The sequence below is a fragment of the Pristis pectinata genome, chromosome 8 (genome assembly GCF_009764475.1).
Source record: "Pristis pectinata isolate sPriPec2 chromosome 8, sPriPec2.1.pri, whole genome shotgun sequence".
In the NCBI taxonomy this organism is placed as follows: Eukaryota; Metazoa; Chordata; class Chondrichthyes; order Rhinopristiformes; family Pristidae; genus Pristis; species Pristis pectinata.
Window position 1 is genome coordinate 74,162,627 of NC_067412.1, and position 17,235 is coordinate 74,179,861.

At 41.4% G+C, this 17,235-nt stretch overlaps 1 protein-coding gene across 2 annotated transcripts in view; it reads right to left on the reverse strand.

Annotated features, from left to right (window-relative positions):
* dlg3 (discs, large homolog 3 (Drosophila)) overlaps positions 1–17,235 on the reverse strand; it is a 212,469-nt gene that overhangs the window by 145,330 nt on the left and 49,904 nt on the right. For both annotated transcript variants that reach the window (XM_052020918.1, XM_052020917.1), the window contains exons 4-5: positions 8,418–8,542; positions 3,881–4,050 (exon numbers count right to left, since the gene is read on the reverse strand). In XM_052020918.1, coding sequence (XP_051876878.1) covers positions 3,881–4,050; positions 8,418–8,542 — 295 coding nt within the window. The remainder of the gene's footprint in view (positions 1–3,880; positions 4,051–8,417; positions 8,543–17,235) is intronic.

Sequence of the window (17,235 nt, forward strand, 5' to 3'; positions counted from 1 at the left end):
CTAACTCAATGGAACTGCACTGTGTAATGAATTGACCTGTACGATCGGTATGCAAGACAAGTTTTTCACTGTGCCTCAGTACAAGTGACAATAATAAACCAATACCAATACTCTCCCATGATTTTTTGATTCCCTGATGTATTAACTCACTGATGCCTTGACACTGTGATCAGGTAAGGCCTCTAATGGAGGCCTTGATCAGCAACTCCGTTCCCAAGCTACTTTCCCATTTGCCCTTCCATTCCTCAAACATGATTCTTGCCTCCACAACCATCTCCTCCACTGATTCTTAGTGGATCATTGAGTCTACTCTTCTCGCCCCCACCCCACCCCAACCCAAACAATGAGATCTGATCTCTCTCCCCAACAAGTAGTGATTTATAAATTTGGGCACTTTGTATCAAGGTTGCAATGCGAGGGTTAGATATGTAGAAACAGAATGTTCACTGTTCATTGCCATGCAACATTCTAGCTCCTGTCCCCAATAGCATATCCAACATATCATTCCTGACTTGCCAGGGGCATCGCAGAAATATGTTAATGAGCCAGCTGTACAATATTGTGCAAATGATCTGATGCTTGTAACCCTGAACCCTTCATTAATTGTGTTTGCCTCCTGAGAGTCTTTTTTAAAGTGCGACTTCATTAAGGATTACCAATAAGATGCCTGTTAGTGGAGAGGAAAGTAGATTATACTTAACGCACTAGTTAACATTCTTAGACTTCAGAAAAAAAACATTTATTAGCAAAACTAGTGAACTGGACACTCATTAGCTGACAATTTTTGTTTGATATACATCACTTGTTTTAAGTATAAAATTTTGAAATGTTCCAGGAGCAGAGTCTGTTGGACATCTCTGAGATAACTATAAAAATGCAGTTAAATAAGCACCAGTTAATGGCAATGAGTATTTTTTTTAATATTCAGTATCTCTGCTTTTTCTCACATCCCAGTTTGTCCAATCTGGGGATTTTCTTCACTGTTTCAATAACACAGCAGTTGCCTGAAGATGACTGCACAAATTTGGAAAGTGCTTTATATGATGTCTAAATGAACACAAGGTGTATTATTATGTCCTTCCAGTATGGTACCTGAGAATGACAGGCTCTATTGCACATCAAAATTGCATCATTAGCATCCAACCTGCTCTTATGAGTGTTATTACAGAGGTTTAAATGATGGTAGAGAGCAGTTAATATGTGATGGGCATCATACTTTTTCTTCTCTTTTCATGGATCAGCAGGATTCCTCGACAATCATTGGGCCTATCCTTCACATCCCGCTCCAATCCAAACTAAGTCTGATCACTTTCCCCCAATAAGCTAAGTAAGTATTTATGAATAAACCACTTTCTATCAAGGCAATTTTATGGTTAGATATGCAAAAACAGAATGTTCACTTGTAGATGGTACATTCACTTCACCAGCTTCCCATTTGTCTGCCCAGTCAGTCACCCCCTGTCCCATCTGTGGAAGAGTCTGCAATTCCTTAGTTACCTCACAGCCCACAGAACCAGAGTGGAAGCAAGTCATCTTCAGTCCTGAGGGACCGCCTAAGAATATGAGATCATCTCTTTTCATATGTTTTGTCCTCATTGTTCTGTCACTGTGTTGCTTCCTAGCATAATCTTATTTTGGGACTACTGGTCAGTCTAGTTCCTCCAATGTACCTTAGTTAAGTTTTTCCTAAGTTCCCTGTAAATTTTTAAGCCAACATCTTAGTTTGTCTGTAAACATACAAACACTTGAACAGCACCAAAACTCATTCATTGAGAACTTTGTATGCCCATCTAGCAACATCACAGATTTTTACACATAGGAGTAGAATGTAAAGCTTGGAGGTTGACGTTAGCAAGATTCCAAACTGTATATGGCCCATCATATAGACCAAAAGATGTTGCATGATTTGTAACTTATGGCAATCCTAGATCTTAGTCATAATGGTATAGCTGTATTTCACTATGTCATTTCTTCATTATCCAAATTGTTTTGGAGATCAATGAAGACAGGTCTCATCTGTGACATAATACCATATACCTGCCTTTCCCCCATGTCACTTAATTCCTTTAGTTAACAAAAATCTATCAATTGCATGTCCAGTATTAACAACTGACTTAATGTTAAGAGCTACGTCTACCTGGCTTTGCAAGTAGGAGTATTTCTTTACTTCATTCCTGGAATAGCCATTCTACTTCACAGGTTATGCCCTCAGTCTCAAACTCCCCAAACAACAGGAACAGGACAAATTAAAGCCATCTCTTCCCAATATCTTGAAAATGTTGATCACATCACTCCAGAACTTTCTAAATTCTAGGGAATACAAAGCTAGTTTATGTAATCTCACCACAGAAATTAATCCTTGGAATCCAACCTTGGGTTAAATAATTATTGAACAATGCAAAAGAAGAGTCAAGGCCATTACAGCAGGCACCACCAAGTTAGAACAGAGTTAAGTCGTGGAGGACAGGGCTGGAAGATGCCTAAAACAAACAAATACCTTCCAACAATATACCATCTGCGACTTAACTGCCTGCTGCACCTGCCTGTTAACTTTCAACAATTTGTGTACAAGGACACATAGGTTCCTTTGATCATCAATATTTTCCAATCTCTCAACATTTATAAATACTCAACACAGCTATTTTTCTACTGGTGGATAACCTCATATTTCGCTGTATGTTACTCCTTCTACCATGTTGATGTGCAATTTCTCAGCCTCTTTGCATCCTCATCACTACTCACATTCTTACTTATATCATGTTATCAGCAAACTTGGATATTTTACATTTAGTCCCCTCAAGCCAAATTGATATAGTATGTGAACAGTTAGAAACCCACTGGGCACTGCCTGCCAACTTGAAAAGGACTCATTTATTCCAACTCTTTGATTCCTATCTCTTAAACCTTGGTGGTACATCACCCTCAATTCTATGTGCTCTAGACTTGTTCACCAACCTTCTGTGAGGGACCTTAATATTCCTGGACAATCATTCGGCCTATTTTTCTCATCGCACTCCAACCCAAACTACAGAGACTGATCATCCTATCAATCTATAGAATTTGGATAATTGATAACCAGGGTATTCACTATTTCTATATCCATTCCCTTCAGAATTCTGGGACATAGAATGCCCATGCACCATGTATTACTGAGAACAGAAATCCCCAGGCACTGAAAATTACTGGGACTGGGATTGACCAGTCACTTCATATTACAGAATTAAAAACAGAAAATGCTGGAAACACTCATCAGGTTAGGCAACTTTTAAGGTCCAATACTCTTTGTGTAATAGAGACTTCAGTTGCCCAAACTCTATGTACTAGACACAATGTACTACCAAGATTAGGAAGGCTCAGTTACTGAGACTCGATATGTATTACTGGGATTGGGATTGGAATTGCCTGGACACAATGTGTTATGTAATCTGGAAGTACCCATGGACTTTGTATTACAGAGTCTGCAATTGCCAGGCCTTGTGTATTACTAGTACAGGAGAAATGCAGGTGTTGCAACTGGGACTGAGGATGTTTGTGTTGCTAAGAATATGAAAGCCCAGGTGCTGTTTGTGTTGGTGAAGCAAGGAACAGTGAGCTACTATTTATGTTATGTGTGCAAAATTCATTGTTAATATTTTGTAAGAAGTCCAATGCTTTAATGTCACTGAGTAGACTCTGGAAGTAGTTCTAACAGTGGAGTTTTTCAAGAGATGTTACTACATTTCTCCAGAGACTATACTATAGTAAAATAACAAGGAAGCCATGTTTTGGGTTCTGGAGACAGATGAATAGTCAGTTATAGCATACTTTTGTTCCTTTACATATTTACAAAACCATTGATCATGTCAGCAACTACAGATGCACTCAACAATCTGAATGTTACCTTTGGGTCCTTTCAAAAGATTCACTTCTAATATAGCCTCCGTAGCTGGCTGCCTTCTGCGGACTAGAAGTCGAACAACAGGTCCTGCATCCTTCAGTGCCTCCACTGCTTTACTGTGAACAACTTCAGAAACATCCACATCATTGACTCGTAGTACACAGTCATTGACCCTGAAAATACAAACAACAATCAATAATATGGTTCTGAGTAAACAGAACAAACATTTTTCATGGGTGGTCCTGATGCATCTACCCCTGAATTATAAGAACTAATTGTGAAATTATTTGTCAGGAATGCAAAATTACAGTGTTAGTCATGATACAAAAATGGGGCCAAGGTGATGAAAATTAAGAAACACAGACACATAATCAAGATTAGAAGACGTGAAACAAAATATTCCAGGTTCAAGCAAAACAAAACAGTATGCACTGACTTCTCAGAGATTGTGAATTCTTAGTACTTCATATTGTTCATAATAGTCATAGCATTATATAGCAGGCCCTTCGGCCCTACTCATCAATGCCAACCAGGGTATTTTTTCACGCTAGTCCCATTTGCCTGAATTTGGCCCATATCCTTCTATCCACATACCTGTCCAAATGTCTTTTGAACATTGTAATTGTGCCCATCTCTGCAGCCTTTTCTAACAGCTTGTTCCATATACCCACCACCTCTGTGTGAAAAAGTTGCACCTCAGATTTCTTTTAAATCTATCCTGTCACAAATCTATGTCCTCTAGTTTTAGATTCCTCTAACCTGGGAAAAATACTGTGATCCTTCACCATATCTACACCCCTTATGATTTTATATACCTCTACAAGGTTACCCCTCAGTCTCCTACATTCCATGGAAAAAAGTCACAGCCTATCCAGTTCCTCCAGATATTTCAAGCCCTCCAGTCCCGGTAATATCCTTGTAAATCTTTTCTGCGCCCTTTCCAGCTTAATGACTGTTTTCCTATAGCTGGGTGACCTGAACTCCACACAATACTCCAAGTATGGTATCAACAATGACTTACACATTTGCAACATGACATCCCAACTCCTGACTGACGAAGACAGGTGTCCAAACACTTTCTTCACAACCCTGTCTACCTGCGTTGCCACTTTTAGGGAATTATGTACCTGTACCCCAGGCCTCTCTGTTCTACAACACTCTCCAGGGCCCTACCATTTACTCTGTAAGTCCTGCCTTGGTTTAATTTACCAAAATGCAACACCTCACACTTGCTTCCAATCTGAATAACAACCCTCCACTAAGACCCTCTGCCTCCTTCCACCAAACCAATTTTGTATAAAATTGACTGGCCTACCATGGATCCCATGTGATCCAACCTTCCAGATTAGTCTACCATGCGGGACCTTGACAAAGGCCTTGCTAAAGTCCATATAGACAGCATTTATCACCCTGCCTTCATCAATCTCTTTTGTCACCTGTTCAAGAAAATCAATCAAATTTGTGAGACATAATTTCCCACAAACAAAGCCATGCTGACTTTCTCTTATTGTACTTCTGCTGTGGTTGATGGAGCCTGAGCTCACATCTCTTCTGTTTCTCATCCTTCTGCTCTCACCCTGCCTCCTCCCAGACAGAACAGAGATAAGAATTCCCCTAGTCCTCATCTTTCACCCTATGAGCCTCTGCATCCAGCATACCATAAGGTATGTCTCCATACCTGATCAGTCCTTGCCTTTGCAAATGCTGGTAGATTCTGTCCCTCAGAATCCCCTTCAGTAACTTTCCCACCACTATTGTTAGGCTCATTGGCCTGTAGTTCCCTGGCTTGTCCTTGCAGCCCATCTTAAATAAAGACACAACATTAGCCATCCTCCAGTTTTCTGCTACCTCTCCCGTGGCTAAAGATAATGCAAATATCTCTGACAGGGCCCCTGGAATTTCTTCCCTAGCTTCTCACAATATACTAGGATACACTTGATCAGGCCCTAGGGATTTATCCACCTTAATACGCTTTAAGACCCCTAGCACTTCCTCTGTTGCAATATGGATATATTCTGATAAATCTCTATTCATTTCCCTTAATTTCTTAGCTACCATGACCTCCTCCACAGTAAATATAGTCGAGAAGTATTCATTTTACATTTCGCCCATCTCCTGTGGCTCCACACATAGATGACCACATAGATCCTTAAGTGGTCCTATTCTTTTCCTAGTTACCCTTGTGCTCTTAATATACTTGTAGAAACTCTTAGGATTCCCATTCATCTTACCTGCCAAAGCTATTTCATGTCCCCATTTTGCCCCCCTGATTTCCTTCGTGTACTCCTACATCTCTTATACTCCCCAGTGGATTTGCTTGATCCCAGCTGCCTATACCCTACGTACATCTCCTTCTTTTTCCTGACCAATATCTCAATATTCCTTGTCAATCAGGGTTCCCTAATCCTGTCAGCCTTTCCCTTCACTGTAACATCAACATGCTTTCCCTGAACTCTCCCTATCTAACTTTTAAAACCTTCCACTTGCCAGACATCCCTTTCCCTGCAAACAGCCTCTCCCAATGAACCTTTGCAAGTTCCTGTCTAGTGCCTTTAAAATTTGTCTTGACCCAGTTTAGGACTTTAATTTGTGGACCAGTCCTATCTTTTTCCATAACTATTTTTTAAAAAAACTAATAAAATTATGGTCACTGGTCCAAAGTGCTCCTCCACTGATACTTCAATCACTTGCCCAATAGGGGGTCGAGTGTTAGCCCTTCTTTAATAGGGCTGGCTACATACTGTCTGAGAAAACTTTACTGGATACATTTAACAAATTCTTCCCCATCCAACCCCTGTACTATGGCAGTCTTGGTCAATATGAGGGAATTCGAAATCATCTACTAATATAACCCTATTATACTTACAGCTATCTGTGATCTCCCTACATATTTGTCCCTCTAATTCCTGCTGACTATTGGGGGCTATAATACAATTCCACTAAAGTGCCCCTCTTAATTTTAAGTTTCATCCATATACCCTCACTGGCCGATTCCCCAAGAATATCCTCTCTAAGCACTGTCATAATGTTATCCATAATCAAAAATGCAACTCCCTCTCCTCTCTTACCTCTATCTCTATCGTGCCTATAGCATCTATACCCTGGAATATTGAGCTGACAGCCCTGACCCTCCCTCAAAGGAACACAGAAATATGGATGAACTTCCTTATTGTGTGCTCCCATTGGATGAAGCCTTGTCTTTACTGCTTTGCATGAAAAGATCGAGGAAGATTACAAGGCCTGCTAATTGACCCTGAATTATCAGCTGTTCCATAATATGGTGCCTCAATTTTGGTGATGTGTAAAACTTTCACTGATATTGTCCAATGGGCTAAAGAACTCAAAACACTCATCGCTGGTCTTGTGGGCAGGAACAGAAGATTTCCTCTCTTTTTCCTCTTTATAGGCAGGCAGTACAGAGGGGGAAAAGCTTCCACCTTAGAAAGGGAAAATAACTAAATAGAATTTAAGGTGTCTGGAAATAAGTGATTCCAGTATGTGAATGACACAAAATACTGTGCAGTTTTCCTAAGGCAGTTAAAGTAACACTTTCCTATATTTAGCCATGAAGCCTCTGGGGTAAGGACCATAGTCTAAGGTCCTGTTGCCATTGGACACTGAGGGACCGAGCCCTGTGTAACAGCCTCTTAAAAGCTTATTGGGTGCATAATTTGGGGAAACTTAAGTGTTGTTGACACATTGTGAGAGAACGCATTGAATTGATGGTACAGCTAATGTACAGAAGGGCGTGTCCTGAATGCATTTATTCTATATATTATGAATAAAGCATGTTTATGAACTAAAAAGAAATATCTATTTGCAGTGGCATATTTATAGTACAAGGCACATATTTGGTTGATGGTGTGCTTTTGATGCCACTGCCCCATGTGAACTTAAAAGTAGCTATAAATTATTGCAACCTAAATAAGATGCTAATATATGATAACAGTTCACACAAATCAACAAAGAAATAAAAGTCAGATTGCTCACTGTACAATCCCGCAACAAGTGTCCAATAGAAAGATGACATTGAAGAGTGTGTGCCTTATTTCAATAATTTAGAACATTTCCAACTCTCAGCAACAAAAGTGAAGAGTGAAACTTAGCGAGTAATTACTTGGCAAACCAGAAACATCACTCCAACATGAAACCTAACTGAAGTTAAGGTGCACACTGAGAGAGGGAGAACCCAAGTAATGGAAGAAGAAGCAACTCTAATGCAGTAACTGTCAACATGTATTGAGAAGTCTGTTCTCTAATCTGACTAATGCAGCAATTAGCATTCTTTTGTGTTCTGGCAGACTAAGGTATTCTGCTCCATCACTTCAGGTGGTTCATCCAGAGCCTGCCAATGAACATTATGACTGTACCCTCCATATTCAGCATCCAGCTTCAACTGCTTAATGAAGTACATAGGAGCAAGACAGAAAGCTGATCACCAACAGTGGGCACACCTCACAATGCAGCAACAGGTGTGATGTCTTATTGAACAATAAATATTATTGAACAGTGCCTTTTTTGAAAGTTACTAATTAGTTACCCAAGTCGTCCATCCATAGCAGCGGCCCCACCAGGGATAATTTTGGTAATAAAAATCCCTGGATCATCTGGAATATGAGGATTGTCGATTCCTCCAGCAATGCTAAACCCCAGGCCTGAATTACCCTGCAAGGACAGAATTCATCAATTGTTGATTCAATCAAAACTCAAGAAATCAATTAACTGGCAAAAGAACATATCAGTCAGTTAAAATTAAACTCCAGTCCTGGTTACTATGGCCAGCTGAGGCTCAGGGTTTAATTAATGGCATCAGACTGAAGCCCAAGGACTTCTGGAAATTGAATTTGACCCAGTCCCCAGTGGCTGCAGATTAGTGGAGAATTTACCCTATTACACAAGGACTGAAGCTTGGGCCTTATTAACAAATTGTTGAAATATTGGCTGTCCTTTATTACATTGTGGCCCAGACCTTGATTACCTTTTGGAAGGCTGAGACTCACACCCCAATTTATTATTGCCAATTCATACCTGGGTGCAGATACATTCACTCACGCATAATCATATACAGACACTCATACTCCATCAAAAACAATCATGTTCACAGACACTTGAGCTTACCAAATATCAGTTAGAAAAAGATACAGTCGTACAAAGATTCTCACTCTTATAAATAATTAATTTGAAGGCATGTGGTTTACTTTGAATTAGTGGTACCTGAACGTCTTTTAATACGTACAAATTCCAGAAAAAAATATAGCAAATGTGTAAAACAAGTTATAAATTTGCTATGTCACCTTCAACAGTCAGAAATATAAATGAATGCCTTTGGCACTTCGCATTAACCTAAAATGTGTAATTCTGTAACCTGTTATTGTCAAGCTCCTGCATGCCCTAAAGGTGCTCTTTGTAGCAATAAGTAAAAGGGGTGCCTAAGCAAGTTACCTGCTGAGCACCAACTTGTGTCAACGCTGGAGCTGCTATATGAAGCAATAGCACTGAAATCAAGGAAAGGCAGGTTGAAGTGAACTGTGATAGGATAGATGCAATCTGAAACTTTTAAGCCAGTGCCCATATTGGAGCCAGTCACATAGCATATATATGAGCCGACCTTGAAATGAATAATTTTATTTCAAGGATTGCCAAGTATCAAATTCAAGATCACTTTTGGTTGCAATGTAGCAGAGGGATTGCATTATTACAATATTCTCTAATATTAACCCTTTTATATATATTTCTTGATGTAGACCCAGAAAGTGTGCACTTTCCAAGAGCTCTACTTTTTTATCTTGCTGTTGTAGAGTGTACCATCACAATATTTAATGTTCGACATTTCCTGAAGTGCCTATTGGACACTCTAAATTACTAACTGGCATTATTTGTTTTATGTCCTATAACTGAAAACTGGTTGACCTTCACTGCCATTGCGCACTGTAAGCTACAAGATTTCTTTCATCATAGTTGGGATCTTTTTGCTAAGATGGGGTTAAACTCTGACTGAAAAGGACATATTTTCCTCAGATGGATGCAGTGCATATGTGAGAAAGGATATATACAGCCATTTTCTCCTCTAGCCATTAGCATGGCTAGGGATACTCCTGGTGCAGACCTGCCCCTTGGTTAAGTTCAGTATTTAATAATGAAATCCAAGTGCAGGTGCAAACTCATAAGCTGAAAAGCAGTGCATCAGACTATGGTGACCTGGAATAATAGAAATCAGCACCTCCAAAACTCATGTGCTTCAGGAATAAAATTTCAAAATGATATATTCATTTAGCTTGCTTCCTGTATCTCTGTGTTTGCAGGAGTCCAGGGACCAGCCAAGGAGCAAGATATCGACAGACACAACAGGACTGTGATGGCTAGAAATTAGAGCCAAAAGAAAAAAGAGACCTACACTACTTCCATTATATTGCATTGTGTTTCGAACCTTGGGAAACCTGGGAAAGGTACACTGCAAGTTGTGAACTTTATGTAATTGGTCTGTGTGATACAATTCTCTGTTCCGTACTCTGAGAGTGGATATTCAGGCATTTAGCAGAAGTATGTAATGAGTATCAGCTGGATTAAATGATAGTGTGCAGGGTCTGTCACTTTACTTTTTTAAAAATTATTTTATTTATTACAAATTTGGATCAGAAAAGAGACTGATTTTCCAGAAGGATTTCACTGACCATATATGGAAGCTATTAGATCAGTCTTCCAGAAAGTGAACACGAGGAAAGCACTTGGCCCAGATGGTGTCCAGGGCCGCGTGCTCAGATCTTGTGCTGATCAGCTGGCAGAAGTATTTGCAGACATATTCAACCTCTCCCTGCTTCAGTCTCAGGTTCCCTCCTGTTTTAAGAAGACCACTATCATCCCGGTACCAAAGAAAAGCAAGGTAACATGCCTCAATGACTACCGACCAGTGGCTCTGAAATCCACCATCATGAAGTGCTTTGAGAGGTTGGTCATGGCACGCATCAACTCCAGCCTACCAGACAACCTGGACCCATTGCAATTCGCCTATCGGCGAAACAGGTCTACAGCGGATGCCATCTCCCTGGCCCTACACTCAGCTCTGGAGCACTTGGACAGTAAAGACACATACGTTAGACTATTGTTTATTGACTACAGCTCTGCCTTCAATATAATAATTCCAAGCAAGCTTGTCACCAAACTCCGAGACCTCGGACTCAACACCTCCCTCTGTAACTGGATCCTTGACTTTCTAACAAACAGACCGCAATCAGTGAGGATAGGCAGCAATACATCCGACACGATTATTCTCAACACTGGTACCTCACAAGGCTGCGTCCTCAGCCCCCTACTCTACTCCCTATACATTTATGACTGTGTGGCCAGATTCTGCTCTAACTCCATCTACCAGTTTGCAGATGATCCCACCGTTGTAGGCCTTATCTCAAACAGCGATGAGTCGGAGTACAGGAAGGAGATAGAGAGCTTAGTGGAATGGTGTCATGACAACAACCTTTCCCTCAATGTCAGCAAAACAAAAGAGCTGGTCACTGACTTCAGGAAAGGGGGCGGTGTACATGCACCTGTCTACATCAATGGTACTGAGGTCTAGAGGGTTGAGAGCTTCAAGTTCCTGGGAGTGAACATCACCAATAGCCTGTCCTGGTCAAATCACGTAGATGCCACGGCCAAGAAAGCTCACCAGTGCCTCTACTTCATCAGGAGACTAAAGAAATTTGGTTTGTCCCTTTTAACTCTCACCAACTTTTACCGATGCACCATAGAAAGCATCCTATCTGGATGCATCACGGCTTGGTATGGTAACTGCTCCGCCCAGGACCGCAAGAAGCTGCAGAGAGTTATGGACACAGCCCAGCGCATCACGGACACCAGCCTCCTCTCGTTGTCTTGGTGTAGCAGCCAGCATAATCAAAGACCCCACCCACCTGGGACATTCTCCCTTCTCTCCTCTTCCATCGGGTAGAAGATACAGGAGCCTGAGGGCATGTACCTCCAGACTTAAGGACAGTTTCTACCCCACTGTGATAAGACTATTGAACGGTTCCCTTATACAATGAGATGGCCTAGGACCTCACGATCTATCTTGTTGTGACCTTGCACCTTATTGCACTGCACTTTCTCTGTAGCTGTGACACTTTACTCTGTACTGTTATTGTTTTTACCTGTACTACATGAATGCACTCTGCACTAACTCAATGGAACTGCACTGTGTAATGAATTGACCTGTACGATCGGTTTGTAAGACAAGCTTTTCACTGTACCTCGGTACAAGTGACAATAATAAACCAATACCAATACCAATAGAACATTTAAAATACTTTCTATTTTACAGTTAGAAAATTTTAACTTTATGAATGGAAGCTTTACAGATATAACTGGAAATTAAAAGCAGGAATAAGGAAAGTCCTTGTAGAACACAGTGTCGGCAGTTTATTGATCTCTCACTCTCAAACTCTCTATTCCCAAGACCTGTATACTCTCTTTCTGACCACAGAAGAATCCATAGAATTCTCAATTTCTACTGATATTTAATCTACATATTTTTAAAGACATATACTGGCCTGGATTTACTACTTTTCCTGGAACCCTCTTCCATGTAATCATGGTTCTCCTCTTATAAACTTCCTTGTAGTATGTGGCTTTTATATTTGGGTCAAGTTCTGTGTCCATTGTACAGGCGAAGCTGCCTGCTATCTCTAACGACCATAATTTTCATTATTTTAAAATTCCATTCCATTCCCTGGAAATTCAATGGTACAACACTGCTTTTTCAATGTTTTGTGGTTTTTTTTCATGACAATCAGTTAGGGGGCCATATTGAGTCATCACTCCTTATGCAAAGCTTGGGGAAATTGGTCTAATTCATGGAGGAAGACTGTCTCATTGGGCAGTTCTGGGACAACATGGTCTTACTCCTGCAGCACGAATCTGGAATATAAATGTAATGGGATAACAGCCTAAATCTTAGTCATGACAGATTGGACATTGCACATTTACTGGACATGTGGCCAGGGTCAGGGGACCAGTCTTGGTGCCCAGAATTTGGTGGAGAAAGTGGGTTGACAGTGTGTGTGTGTGTGTGTGTGTGTGTGTGTGTGTGTGTGTGTGTGGGGGGGGGGGGGTGCTGGGCGCTGGGGTGAGTGATTAGAGAGTGATTAGACTGACAATAGGTCTTTGAGTGAAAGTAGGGAAAAAACATGAATGGAAGCTAGAAGGGAGACTGGCTTGAGCACTGTTGGGAAGTACCGTGGGAGGCTGGGAATAAGAAGAGCATGGAATCGGGAAAATAAGACATATTGTCCTGGCTCATATGGCATCATGGGTTGGTGGCCACAGATCAGAACCTTGGGGGCTACCTGGAGACAAAGAATTTTTTGGCAGGTTTAATGTGTGGTGGAGATACATGTATATTCCACATTCATGCTGTTCTATCACATCCTAATAGTTAAATCACATAAATGACAGACCATGGTATTATCGTCACAGTTGTAATATTTGAATTGAATAACCACAATCTCTAATGTAAATTTGGGTATCTAAATTTGAATGACAAATGATTTATTAATCATGAAAAGATCGCTACTAAACCATATAAAATCTGGGAAAAGAAAGCCTGATTTGAGAATTAAACCTATGAGCCTACTGGTAATGGGAAAACACTGTGCAAAAATCTAATGTTGAGTCATGAAGAAAATAAACATTGTAAATAGTTGGGGAGGGTGAGTGCACAGATTCAATAATAAATGCAAAGGTTGTTTATGTCCCAGCTTCTCCAAGCAGCAGCATTTGTATATGTGAGCATTTAATAAAGTTAAAGCTTTCCTGAGATGCAACTTTCTTCTTGTTCTTGGAAATAATCCATTAATTTCTGCAGGTGAGTCTTCCCAGACACCATGGCATTTTGCCAATTTTAAAAGATACAGTGCGATTCCTCCTGCAGAATCTGTTTCAGTTTGCATTGACAGGGCTGTAAATCTGTAGCTTATACCCAGAGATGAGGACACTCTCTGAATTCTAAACACTGGCTGAAGGGTCCACATATTAGTTACTTTGCCACTAAGTCTGACATTTAAGAACTGAACAATAGATCTAGTCTCCACTAGGCTATGAGCACTTGCTTTTGGGACTATAATAAAGAGAGACCAGAGGGTCTATTTCCCTTGTCAAAAATCAATAGGTCAGCAAATAAATGCACTTTGCTATATTGATTATATCTAAGAGTCAGAAATATGCCTCCATCCATCAATAAAAGCACATATTAGTGGTCACTATGTCCTAATGATTGTGTACTTTCATTTACTGGAGAATCATTAATGAACAAAACAGATCTAGAAGCAGAAGAGTTGGCTGTGCATCGTGCATATGAGCAGAGCTCTGCAAAGTATTGTCCATCTTTAATCCCGTTAATTATAATATTACCATTGAAACAGGATATTTATCTAACACATGAGAAAACATTATTCAGACAATCAGTCAATTGAAGACAGAAACTAGGGGATTGCTTTTAATCTAGGCCTGAATTTTCCATTCAGATTCAATGTGTAAAGGTTCAGGGTGCCAGCCGACCATCAGAGATTGAGCAGCACCTGCCTGTCTACCAGTTCATAGCTAAATGTTTGGAATTATGCTTTAGCCAGTCCTATCTGTCTGCAAAATCCCGCAGGTAAAACTGGGAATAGCTTGGAACTGGCGGGTAATTTGGTCATTTTTAACTGCCTATTTTGTTAAATTTCTGCCAGATGGGCAGGGTTAAACATGACTATAATCTCAGTTGAAAGAAGTGTAACTATTATGGAGAATGAGTGCAGGAAGCAGCTAATTGGATAATTAGGCAGCAGCTGACAATAAAAAGAAGTTAGGGTCAAGTGGAGTGGCCATTGTGTGAGTTGACAGTGTTAGAGTGCGGAGCTGAGGCTTTGGCTAAAGAGGCTTCAGTGGAGTAGGTCAGCGGAGGCTTCTGGTAGGTTCTCTTTCTTTCCTTGTTATTTGTAATTTTCTTTGTATAGAACAGTGGGAGTGGCAGTCAGGGCAGAAGTATGCTCCTCCTGTAGGATGTGGGAAATCAGGGAGACCTCCGGTGGGGGGGAGGGGAGGGGGGGGGGGTGGCGAAGATCCAGAAGTCATGGTGCACATTGGCACCAACAACAGAGGTAAGATAAGGGATGAGGTCCTGAAGAGCGAGTATTGGGAGTTAGGAAGGAAGCTAAAAAGCAGGACCTCAAGGGTCGTAATCACTGGATTGCTGCCTGTGCCACGCGCCAGGGAGGGAAAGAATAGGAAGATACAGCAAACTAATGAGTGGCTGAAGAGTTGGTGCAGGGGGCAGGGGTTCAGATTTGTGGATCATTGGGATCTCTTCTGGGGTAGGTATGACCTGTAGAAAAGGGACAGGTTACACCTGAACTGGAGAGGGACCAATGTCATTGTGGGCAGGTTTGCTAGAGCTGTTGGGGAGAGTTTAAACTAGGTTGGCAGGGGGATGGGAACCAGAGTTTTAGATGAGAAGATGGATCATTGGTGTAGAAGTAGATGCGATGTGTAGAGAGAAGGTGAGGAAGGATAGGCAGGGGATGGGGCACAAAAGCAGTCAGTTGGAGGGGTTGAAATGTGTTTTCCTTAATGTGAGAAGTGTCAAAAATAAGGGTGATGAACTGAGAGCATGGGCCAGTACATGGAATTACGATGTTGTGGCCATTACAGAGTGCTGTCGCAAGGGCAGGAGTGGCTGCTTGAGATTCTGGGGTTTAGATGTTTCAAAAGGGATAGGAAGGGGGTGGAAGGGGAGAGGGGTGTGGCAATGCTGATCGGGGATAATATCACAGCTGTAGGAAGGGACGACATCATAGAAGGATCGTCTATTGAGTCAGTGTGGGTGGAAGTCAGAAACAGGAAGGGAGCGATCACTCTATTGGGAGTATTCTATAGGCCCCCAAATAGACATCGGGACACCGAGGAGCAGATAAGTAGGCAGATTTTGGGAAGGTGCGAAAATAACAGGTTGACTTCAACTTCCCGAATATTGATTGGCACCTCCTCAGTGCAAAAGGTTTAGATGGGGCAGAATTCATTAGGTGTGTACAGGAAGTACACAGTATGTAGACAGGCCGACTAGAGGAGAGGCCATGCTGGATCTGGTATTAGGCAATGAACCTGATCAGGTGAAAGACCTCTCAGTGAGCGAGCATTTCAGGGATAGTGACCACAACTCCCTGAGCTGTAGCATAGCCATGGACAAAGATAGAAGCAGACATTATGGAATAGTATTTAATTGGGAGAGGGCAAATTATGATGGTATTAGACAAGAACTTGGGAGCGTAGACTGGGAACAGATGTTCTCTGGTAAATGCACCGCAGAAATGTGGAGGTAGTTTAGGGACCACTTGCATGGGGTTCTAGATAGGTTTGTCCCGCTGAGACAAGGAAAGGATGGTAGTGTGAAGGAACCATGGTTAACAAGAGAGGTGGAAGGTTTAGTCAAGAGGAAGAAGGAAGCTTATTTAAAGCTTAGGAAGCAAAAATCAGACAGGGTTAAGGTAGCCAGGAAGGAGCTTAAGAAGGGATTTAGGAGAGCTAGAAGGGGACATGAAGGCCTTGTCAAATAGTGTTAAGGAAAACACTAAGACGTTCTACACATATGTGAGGAACAACAGGATGACTAGGGTGAGGGTAGGAGCTCTCAGGGATAAGGGAGGAAAAATGTGTCTGGAGGCAAAGGAGGTAGGGGAGGTCCTAAATGAATATTTTGCTTCAGTGTTCACCAGGGAGAGGGAGCTAGATGAATGTGAGGTTAGTGGAGAACAGGCTAATGTGCTGGAGCACATCGAGGTTAAGAAAGACACAGTGTTGGAGCTACTAAAAAGCATTAGGATAGATAAGTCCCCGGGGTCAGACAGGATATGCCTCAGGTTACTATGGGAAGTGAGGGAAGAGATTGCTGGGGCGTTAACAATGATCCCTGAGTCCTCCCTAGCCACAGAAGTGATATTGGAGGATGGCAAACATTGTTCCACTATTCAAGAAAGATGAAAGGGAAAATCTCAGGAATTATAGACCAGTGAGTCTTACGTTAGTAGTGGGCAAACTATTGGAGAGGATTCTGAGGGACAGGAGTTAAGAGCATTTGGAGAAGCATATTCTTATTAGGAATAGTCAACATGGCTTTGTGAGAGGCAGGTTGTGCCTCATGAGCCTAACAGAGTTTTTTTGAGGAAGTGACAAGTCAAATTGATGAAGGTAGTGCAGTGGATGTGGTATATAAGGATTTTAGCAAGGCATTTGACAAGGTTCCCCATGGTAGACTCATTCAGAAAGTCATGAGGTATGGGATCCTCTGTGTGGCTGTGTGGATTTGAAATTGGCTTGCCCAAAGAAGGCAGAGG